The sequence below is a fragment of the Macadamia integrifolia genome, unplaced genomic scaffold (assembly GCF_013358625.1).
Source record: "Macadamia integrifolia cultivar HAES 741 unplaced genomic scaffold, SCU_Mint_v3 scaffold2332, whole genome shotgun sequence".
In the NCBI taxonomy this organism is placed as follows: Eukaryota; Viridiplantae; Streptophyta; class Magnoliopsida; order Proteales; family Proteaceae; genus Macadamia; species Macadamia integrifolia.
In genome coordinates, this window is record NW_024868643.1 from 6,083 (window position 1) to 17,338 (window position 11,256).

The 11,256-nt window shown below is 38.6% G+C and overlaps 1 protein-coding gene across 2 annotated transcripts in view; it reads left to right on the top strand.

The window, feature by feature from the left end:
* Nucleotides 1-1,241: 1,241 nt before the first annotated feature.
* Nucleotides 1,242-11,256, top strand: part of LOC122066307 (protein PLASTID TRANSCRIPTIONALLY ACTIVE 12, chloroplastic) — a 47,481-nt gene continuing 37,466 nt past the window's right edge. Inside the window, exons 1-2 of one of the 2 annotated variants that reach the window (XM_042630129.1) lie at nt 1,242-2,172; nt 3,142-3,254. In XM_042630129.1, the coding sequence (XP_042486063.1) occupies nt 1,414-2,172; nt 3,142-3,254 (872 nt within the window). In that variant the 5' untranslated portion in view covers nt 1,242-1,413. The remainder of the gene's footprint in view (nt 2,173-3,141; nt 3,255-11,256) is intronic. The other variant, XM_042630130.1, reaches the window with a different exon arrangement.

Below are 11,256 nucleotides of genomic sequence, written 5' to 3' on the forward strand. Positions count from 1 at the left end.
CTGGAACCACTACCTGACAGAGAGAAAAGAGGAGAGAAAGAATTGAGGGAGAAGAAGAAGAGAGGGAACTGCCTAAGAGAAATGCAGTTGATGATACTAGGCGGCCTCCCTCCATCATATATATATATTAATACTATAACAACCAATTACAAAGGATAGTCATTATGGAAGTAGAAATCCTAGTATCCTAGTCGAACTCTTAACTTGGAAATAAAGTGTTAGACTAACTAGGAAGGTAAAAGAAAGGAAACTAAAGTTATACCGCGATAGGGACACTCCCCCTATCGTTGTTGACTAAAAATACCCCCCAACACTGCAATCTTTAACATTGTAGATTTAACACTCTGACGCTTATTGTTTTAATGTCATGTTGCAAGTTTGTAACTGCACTGCTTTGTTGCTAGATGTTTTCATTTTGGATATTGACAAAGTATCTGTGTTATTATATGCTTGCTTACATGGAAATTGTGTATAATTATTTTGTATGATGTGCCATGAACCTGTACCTAGTTGATGGATCCATAATTCATATTGGTCAAGTCCTCGTATCCTCTGATTTATAGGTTGAATGATCTGGCTTCTGGGCACATAGTATCACTCAACATCTTCATCCAAACCCATGCAATGCAGATTGCAGAGTTGGTTATGCTTTTCATAAGGTTTCATTAACTGACAATGTGCTGTGATTTAACTTTTAGTGCTCGATCTCTTTCCTTTATTGCTAAGCTGGGGGCACTTGAGTTGGGAAGGAGAGACTAGAGTACCCTCAACCATAGTTGCCTAGGTGATGCCTAGGCGTCCAGGCGCCTTCTTCGCTTTGGTTGCCTAGGTGCCTTGTTGGCATCTCGTGCGTCCAGGCCCCCTCCAACGCCTTGGGATGCTTAGACACCATGACAGCTATGCCCTCAACCCTTGGTAAAGTTGATGTGTTTGGGTTCCACCAACTTGTTGAAGTAAAACCCTTAAAAAATATTCTCTAGGTGCATCATTGGATGATCGAATGTACTTAAAAACATCTTTTATTTAGATACCTTTATGCCAGATCTTCTACTTTCCCATATATCTCAAGGGAAAAAGAAGTACATGCTGTCAGTGTGTACTTCATTCTCACAGTCTCTCTCCTCTCTCTCCCCTCTGTCCTCATTAAGTAACTATTTTGCTCCCCGCTATTGGCTTTGGCATGTAAGATGCCAATATAAGCGGGCAGCATGGAGATCCCTCTCCCATATCTTAATACAGTAGATTGTATATTTGGTTATCTGCAAAGTAAATTTGTCCGTGACCTAATTGGTGGATTACTTAATGGTTAGCCTCAACCCATTTGAATGTCTGTCACACCAACTAAGTAGCATATGGAGGATCCTTGCTATCTTTCCCAGCTTGACTTGAGTACTCCTCCTTTAAGTATAATTGATGGCTAATATGTGTTTATATGTTTTTCTGGGAATCACCCAGACATCATTTGTAGGTTCATTTTCTGCTCAAAGTGTGAAGGTTAGGGTTGGAGTCAGCAGTAATAGGAAGACCAGTTTATTTCCTCGTGTAAAGTGTGCTAAAAAGGATGGCTCTTTCGATCCCTTATCTGTTGAGCAACCCCCATATTACAGTTATATGGACTCCACATCTGGGCAGATGGAGCCAGCTTCTGGTGCTCGTGCAAGTATTCCTGGGCAAGAGTACTGGCCTGAAGGTACAGCTAACCGTGTTAGGGCTGCCAGGGCTCCTGAACCTACTGGTATGTCCAAAGGTTCACCATCATATGGGAAAAATCCTGGAAGCAGAAGGAAAAAGTATAAAACAGGCATAGGTGCTGTGGGATCTTCAGATGGCATACATACTGTGGGATCTTCAGAAGGTGTAGGTATGGTGGGATCTTCGGAACTGATTGTAGACACAAGGGGCCCAGAAGCTCTTGAAACTTCAGGTAATGTTATAGAGGGGCCTAAAGACCTCTCCACCAATTATGTTGTTTATCAGACAGAACCCGAGGAAGTAAACTTCAGTGACTATGAATTGAAAAAGAAACTTGGAGAGCCTCATGCATTCATTGATCCAAATGCAAAGAAACCAACTGAGGAGCCTCTGTCAAGTGAAGAACTATGGTGGAACTGGAGGAAGCCTGACAAGGAACTATGGTCAAGGTGGCAGAGGAGGCGCCCAGATGTTGAAACGGTGAGTTCCAAGCACCACATTTAACAGACTTAGGGTACTGCAAGACTAACGGCACAGTTATACAAACTATGGGAATGGAAGAGTCAAAACAACCATGTGATGAGATCCACTTGGGATATATCCTTGACCAAATTCAAATGGTCCTAGCATTAATTCTGGTGGATCAGGCTAAAGTTGTCATCGGCTTCTTCTTTATTTTTTTGAAACATTGGATGCTGTACATTTAATATCAGTCCACCTTGGGACCCCCTACAAAATTCAACAGTCACCCTTAACATTAACCCAAGAACCAAAACTGACATGTACCTAAAACCATCTTGTCCATTACCAAAATCATCCTATTTGGCCCAAATACTATATGTATTGCCTCCCTTAAACTGTGAACCACAGTAGACTTATCTTATAAATTCTCATAGCTTTCATTGTTACCCATTTACCTTACTTTTGTTTAAAAAAATGGATGCATTCCTTTCCCTCCGTATATTCTGCAAATTGTGAAATGAATCATCTTCTACAGGGTCTATCCCTTCTGTTTACAGGGCCAGCTCTATAAAATCTTCTTACTCTTCAGAGCAACAGAGGAAATAGTAAATGAATTTCATGCCTAATGTTAGAGTTATCATTAATAGTTCTTTCTTTGGTGGGCTGATGGCTGGGTGAGGGGGAAGAGATGGGGGTGGTACAGCATGATTTACTTGAAGTGATTCCCAGATGTGGGAATGTTCTGTTTTAATGTGTGTCGCAAAACAAGAGCTTAGTATCTTAATCAATTTTGCAGAGATGATCTCCCAGCTGGACCTCACCCAGAACATGTCTGACAAATTTGATTGTGCCTTCAACTGGCTTTACTGTGTACCTGTTGATTAATACATTTTTCCTTGGGTATATGCTCTAGTAGAACAAGATAAAGTGCTCTATCTTTTTCTGATTCAAAACATGCCACTTCCTGGACATTTGGAGATATTGTAGGTGTTTGTTAAAGCTATGGCAGAGACTGGGCAAATAAAGCTTTATGGGGACCATCCAACGTTAACCGAGACTTCTCTTTACCAGGCAAGACGTCACCTCTATAAAGAAGAAAGGTAACATGCATATTTGCGTAGAACTTTAGTTCCCTAACAAGTTTTTTTAATTTTTAATTTTTTTTTAAATTTTTCTTAAATTTTTTTTTTTTATATTTTATTTTTTTTACATATTAGAGGAAGAAAAATGATGTTTTCTCCAATTCATGCTTGTATGTCTTCTTCATCTTTGTCCTAACGCCCGCCCCGATTGGTAATGTAGACATAGCTTGCCAACTCGGTGACTTCTTGGCCATTTGACTCCCAACCACAAGGTGTCATGTTGTCATGTTGACTCCTACTATATAAGACTCCGTGATGCAGGTGCACAGCCTTGGACTGATCCAAACCCGTATGGGTATCAAGATGGAGATGAACCGGATCCAATTTGGAATCAAAGCTAGTATTTGGGAAAGATATGTAATTTTTATTTTATTTTGGGTAGTTATTACTTATTAGACAAGTATTACCAATTTGATATTTTATTGTGTTTCTAATTTTATTAGTCTAGGTTTTAGGAAGTGATTAGGAGATTGAGATTTTATTTTTAGACTTTAATTAGGAAGTTTTTATTTATTTATTTATTATTATTATTATTGTTATTTTTTTAATTGGCTAGGATTTGAAGAATGAATTGATTTGAGTTGTTTATTGTGCCGAGTAGGTACAATAGCAATGGTCGTGTAACCTTTCTCCCCCTTGTGTGATCTCTCTCTCTCTCTCTCTCTCTCTCTCTCTCTCTCTCTCTCCTCCTTACTTCTCTCCCCAGTGTGAACCCCTCTTGTTCTTCAATTCTCTTGCTGGTTGACTTGGTTTCTGGGCGATAGTGGTAGTCCGAATCAAGTTGTGAACCCCTCTATTCTCTCCCCAGTGTGAACCCCTCTATTTGATCTTCCTCACGTTTGATCTACTTGGACTGAAGCTTTGATCGAAGGTTTCCCTTCCATAGGCGACCCAAACCCTAGGTCCTTGCCATGGTTTAAGATCTCGGAGCGAGATCTCGCTATTATCTCGCTTTTGCGGAATGTCGAGACAAGAGCATAGGTGATTTTCTTGTAAAAAAAAAAAAAAAAAAAAAAAAAAAAGAAAAGAAAGAAAAAAAAAGATTTAAACTCATTGTTTGTTGTCATTTTTTTATACGTGTCATTTTTTAGTTTGTAAAATAATTTATGAATTGTAAAAAATAAATTTAAGAAAAAAATTACAAGAGGTGGAGGGATAATATATAATATCTATATGATGTTGAATAGCTCATAGTGCATGGATTTTTTTAATATAATAGTGTTTAAAGTTGGGACCCAATGTCTAAGATTGGAGGTGGAAGTGGAGAAATTGCATGGTTACATAGAGAGGTAATGTCTCAAGACAAGAAAAAGTTAAAATGTAGGTATTGTATGAAAATGCTTAATTTTGGAGGTACCACTTGATTGAAGCAGCATTTGGCTGGTGGGTACAAAGATGTTTTGAATAGAGATGGTGAAAGGAGCAGGTGGATCTAGCTCTAGAGTAGTTATGTAAGATGTGTGTCTGCTGGGGAGAGGAGGAAGAAGCAGAGGTAGCGGGATTTGCCTTTCAGGAGAACTTAGATTGTGAGGGCGTCCCCACCCCCAAGACAACATGATGATCCTGTGGAGGTTCTTCAACAAAATTCTCTAATATATAGGCAATAGGATACCAGACAAAGAACCATAAGGCAAGTATGTGTCACATGGAAATCTCAACTTGGTGAGGCAATGTGAAAATTGTTTTTTCTAAATAGCATCCTATCTAATGCTACTCAGGGGACATATTACCAGTCCATGTCTCTATGATTGACACTGTAGAGAGGGTTGGCCCAGGAGTGAAGGGGCCTACTCCATGGGAAATGATGAATGTTTATTTGCCTCAACAAAAAGGAGTTGGATGAGTATATTGATAGCTTAAGGACATCATGGGATCGATATGGAGTTATCATGATGTGCAATGGTTGGAGTGGACCAACTAGACAGTCCATCATCAACTTTATGGTGTATTGTGATGGAAAAACTATCTTCTTAAAGTCAGTTGATGCATCCAATAAGAAAAAGAATACCATGTATTTATATAAGTTATTGAAGGAATTTATGATGGAGGTAGGGCCAAAGAATGTTATCCAAATTGTGACGAACAATGGGAGTAATTTAAAAAAAGCAGGGGAGAGATTGATGAATAGGAAATGATCCACATTTTCTGGACACCATGTGCAGCCCATTGCATTGACTTAATGCTTAAAGACATGGGGAAGAGATCTCTGGTAGTGAGTGTGGTCGAGCGGGCAATACAAGTGACACATTGTATGACCATGGATACTCTTTACAATTATTAAAGAATAAATGCATGGGGATTTGATGAGGCCATGCATAACTTGATTGGCCACAATCTACATTGCAGTGAAGAGATTTTAGGACAAGATGCTTGGCCTGAGATCCATGTTTGCCAGTAAGGAGTGGTCTGGTTAGAGGGAATCAAGTTCGCCAGGTGGTAGGGCAGCACAAGCCACTATCTCTAGTGACCAGTTTTGGCAGTATGTGAAGAAGGTTCTTATATTTGGGCCGATGGTAAGTGTCCTGAGAATGGTAGACTTCGAGAGGAAGTCTACCTTGTCGTACGTGTATGCTGCAATGCGGTTAATGAAGGAGAAGGTGAGAGCAACCTTACCTAGAGGTGGAAAGTCTTGCATAAAAATTATTGAGGAATGATGTGAGAAGCATTTGATGCATCCATTGCATAGAGCTGGTGAGTTTTTTTTTTTTTTTTTTTTTTTTTTTTTTTTTTTTCAACTTTAGTCAAAGTTACAGTTAATTTACATTCAACTAACATATCCATAACTCGTAAGCAATGACAAGTTGTTTATGGAATTTTGTACATACTATCTTGACCTAGGTGTCTCTACAAGCCTAACCTGGTAATGGATGATGCACTGCTAGAGGCAGTAGAATTTGTGGTGGCAAAGTTGGTCTCTAAAGCTGATTTATAGTAAAAAATGCAACATTGTGGTGAAATTGTTAGTCACTTATTTATAATTGTCCTAAGGAATGCTCTATTGTGTATTAACTTGCATAATGCTTGAAATAAGTATAGATAAAGTAATTCAGGATGCTAAAGGGAGTTTTCGCCATGCAGTTGTAGTGGCTAGTAGACAAAAGACTGACCTTGGTAGGTCCACAACATTGTTTGTGATTTTGTCTTCAACTCTTTATTGAATTCATATACATATGAATGATTTTAAATATTATAAATTTATAATGCTGGCGAATGGTGGGTCCTCTATGGGAAAGACGCACCTAACTTAATAAAGATAGCAATCAAGGTGCTCACCTAAACTTGTTTTGCCTCCAGATTTGATCGCAATTGGAGTGCATTCTTATTGATCCAAACTAAGATCCGGAACTAATTGGGTCACAAACGGTTGGAGCAATTGGTGTTTGTGTATTACAACATTAGATTGAAGATGTAGTACGTACACCAAAGTGTGGGGGGTAACAATGAACCACTTGAGCTTGCAAACATTTTCTAGATGGACATAGATGAGGAGGATCTCCTATATTAGTGGGTGAGGAATTGAGGTGAGCCATTTATGTATCAGGCTAGGGATAGGCCCGACCTCGTGGTAGCTAGTCAGATAGGCACTGACGTGGATGACTATATGTCTTGAGATTTCCGTGGGCTTGCGCAGATACCCAAACCTTTCGAGTTTTAGGCTGTCGGGGTTGATGAGGAGGATCCTCTGTGGTTACGTTCCAATGATGATGATGGTGGTGGTGATGGTGATGGTGATGATAGTGGTGATGGAGGGATGCACGAGAGGTACCATTGCACAAAGTCGGAGCAGATAATTGGAGAGTTCACTCATGCCACATAGGATTTAGACTACAATGCACGTGCTCCACACATGTAGCCTACATGAGAGGCTCAAGTCACCGATTCATACCTGGTGGTGAGGAGGAGTGTGATAGCATGGACTCTATAGACGTCTCGATGAGGAGCTTGACTGACACTCTGAGGTTTGAGTATGGAGAGTGGTATTTATAGGGAGGAGTGGCATGCATCGTCAGCCATATATGGCATGGGTAGCACTAAGGGTGTCAATTTGAAACCAAAACCGAATATCGAAACCGAACTGAACCAAATAAATTCCGTTCAAATTTGGTTTGAGTAATTGAGTATTTACCTTGGTTCGGTTCGGTTACGGTTTCAGTTTAAGAACTGTTGTTTGAACCGAATTACTCTAGTTAAATACCAAAACCCTAAATCGATAAATACCAATCCCTTTGAGACTTCAGCAATAACGACTCGACTCGTAGTCTTCATTTCTCCCAACCCTAAATCCCCAATATCTCATCTTCCATGGTGCCTCCAGCCTCTTCGACGTAGACGCTGACGCCTTTTGCTGGTCCTCAAATACGTGGTGCGCTGATGATTTTTCTTCTCCTTCTAGCCAAAGAACAGGGTTTCAATCTTTCAAATGAAGTGATTAGTGATTACTATTTAGTGATTTGAGATGAGAGGGAGAACAATGGGTATCTTCTGATTCTTCTCATGATTCTTTGGGAGAAGTAGAGAACTAGGCATATATGGGCTCATTCACTATTATTTATGTATGCTTATTGGCTCTGTTTTTGTAAAGGAATTCGTAGGAACTCTTGTGCATAAAAAGTTTTCTTCTGTTTCTTTTTTGGGACAGTGAGTTTTTTTTATGTATTTGTTTAGATCCCCTTGTTCTATGTTGATATTGCTTTACACTTGCAATTTGTGGGAATTGAGATCCACTACTGTTATATGTGAACTTTGTTGTAATTTTCTGATAAAAAAACTTCTTGTGATTTGTCTGGTTTCTCAAGAGGGATTCGTGCAAATTTCAATGGAATGGTTTACATAAAGACGGCAGTTGAAGGATAAAAAACTTGATTAACAACCATGATCCTATGAGCTGTTTTTATCATAAAGTGAATCCAGTTGACACCCATGTTGGATACTTGGATCTTGCCTTGCATTAGTCTCCAAATTATTAATTTTATAGAGAACCAAGCTGCATAACCAAATAGTGAAAGAACCCAATTGCATAACTGAAAAGTAAACACCGTTAGTAGAGTTGCTAAATTAAAACTGTATTACAGAACTGAATTAGTTTGGCTCGAATATCCAAATCCAGAACCGACTTGGTTCTCGGTTCAGTTTCGGTCGACCCTATCACTCCCTTGAACCGAATCGAAAAACAGGAACCGAGCCGATTGTCACCCTTAAGGATCACCGGTTCAGACTGTAGTCATTATAGTAAATTTGGTCAGTTGGACATGTACATCCAGAGGCCACCTCTTTCCCCTCTACCTCTGAGTATGAGAGTCAGTCACACTCCCACATTAGGTTAAGTTTTGGGGATAGCATTCTTTAGGATTCCGGCCCTCTAGCCATACATGTCAGTGAAGGTTTCGGGGCAGCAAGCACCATCCAGTAGCAGTGGATCTGGATCGAGTTCATTATGTTTCACAGATATCTACCCAAGGTTAGGGTACCTCCAGTATGTTGATGATGTTTATAGGGCTTCTGTGGTAGACTTCAAGTATTACTTCCGGCATACTATGACATGGCCAGTCTTTGTGATTCAATCGGAGCAAAACATGATTCGACATTAGCAACAACAATATGGTGGTTATGATGATATGGCCTGACACTTGTTTCAGATTCATCCTACCAGGATTCTGGGTCTCTAAGATGATTCTGATGTATGAATGTGTTACTGTGTTATGTGACTTATGTCATATGTGACTACGTGTATCAGTGATTCTGTGATTCATTTGAGTCAATAGTCAACACTCATCAGTCATCCATGTTAAACAATTAAAAAACTATTTTGGATGTCTTTTAATTCCATATGCTTATTTACACTTTTAATTGAATTATGTGTTCTAAAAGTATTAGATGTTGCGTGGAATAGCCTAGGGTATAGTTCACCTATGCCATAGACTACCTACTTAGGATCTGAAGTCGAAGTACCATTTTTTGTTTGATTTTAAAAACAACTGAGGTTTTGACTGTTTTGAGAAGGCCTAAAATAGGGTAGTTGACAAGTTTCAGGGGTTAAAAAGTCCATATGGCAACCAAAACTCCCAACCAAAATAAACTGGCAAAAACGACCAGATCTCGGTGATATCTCACTAGATCTCAGTTTTTTGGCTTGGCGTAACTTGTGTCGAAATCGAGACCTTGAACCTTGGTCCTTACTTCCCAACCATAGTCCAAAATGTTGACCATTTCGAGCCAATCTGAGATGAAATTACATGGTACATTACTACATTATCAAAATTCCAAGGTCTCGACTGGTTTCGAGTGTTATCAACTCATTTCGATTGATATTTCCTAGAAATTGACTGGTAGTGCCTATAAAATTGCTTGTTTCGTTGGAAACAAGATCATTTTTGCACATTTCGGCCTACATCTCTCATTTTTGTTTGTTTCTCTTGGGAAACAGTGGATTGAAGCAAAAAATGTCAAATTTTCTCTGAGTCTTTGATTTTAGTCACATATTTTGCCTTACTGAAGGAGATCTACCTAAAGAAGAGTAATTAGAGCAAAAAAGATAAACCCCATTTACCCAAGATTCATTTTTTGTACAATTTAGTTGTATACATAGTAGAATGCTTTTAATTTTTTATGCATTAATTAGAATGACCCGATCTACACATTCATGGTTTCTAAATTTTTTTTTGCATGTTAAAGTATTTTTTAAGTTTTCTATTTTAAAACATACACTTTTGTAAAACATATGTTTGAAAAAAATAGGGTTAATATTTGATGTTTGGTGTTCCATTACCAATGTGTAACTTATATGTATACTTAGGTTAGTGTACAGCTTCACTCAGCATACACTAGCAAACTAGGTCAACACAACAAATAACATTTTTAGGTGTTTTTTTGATGAAACCAATTCATGGAATGGTAGGTTAAAAATGTCAAAAATATGAAGTACGCAAAAAAAAATTGGAGAGAAAAAAACATTGTTTGGGGTTTGAAACCGTGGTTTCCACCAAGGCAGGAAGAAATCCATGGTTTCCACAATTTCGACCTTTTAGAACCGAAATTTTGCTTTTGACCCAGGCTGAAACCTGGTCGAAACCCGAAATTTAGAACCATGTTCCCAACTCATCTTCTACTAAGAGCATTAGATCTGTGATAAATAACCAGTACCTGTCACCAAGATTAGTTGCATAAATTATATTTTGCTTAATATGGGATTTTTCAGGTCTGCGACTGGTTGCTATTGGTAGGATGGAGGCTTAGGAGTTAATATCTGAAATTTCGAGTCGAAACAGTTCAGTTTGGTAGAGATTGAGGACCCCATCGTATGCTGGTTTGCCGTTTCCCTTCCTTTCTCAAGGTTGAAGACGGTAGCCTTATTTACCACGATTTATCCTTTTTAACCCCGTCTTTACCTTTTAGTTACCTTTGAGTTTCTTTTATTTCTTCTTCCTAGAATAGTCCTCCTACACCTTATGTATTATCCCATTCATTTGTCCCATTAGTTACAAGTCCGCCACTCCTGATTAGAAACTTTTATTTATTTACAGAACTGCCATTATTCTTGTTTGGTTATTGCACTCTTGAATGGGCCCATATGCGATCCGATTCCATTTTTTTTGGAACCCGGATTCGCATCACTCCGTAGGGTTGACTTTGTAATTTGGGTAACATGTCATTTGAGACTAGTCTCCCGAATTGAACAAATCGTTCAACTCGAATGAAGTGACTTTAAATATATTATTTCAAGAAAATTTCTCTAAGGACTAAGGAGTCATGTGAGCTGTCAAAGTGGGGACCTATCATCTGTACTAGTTTGTGTTGTGGGCTACCATTTCATGCTTGAATACCAATATGTTAAAGTGTTAGTACTAAATGTTTATAAAAATGATATTTTGTGCTAGAGACCATATTTATTGAGTTTCTATTTTGTTTTTGTTTTTTTTTTTTGGATGAATAAATAAATTCATTAGCAAGAGGGGAAGAATAT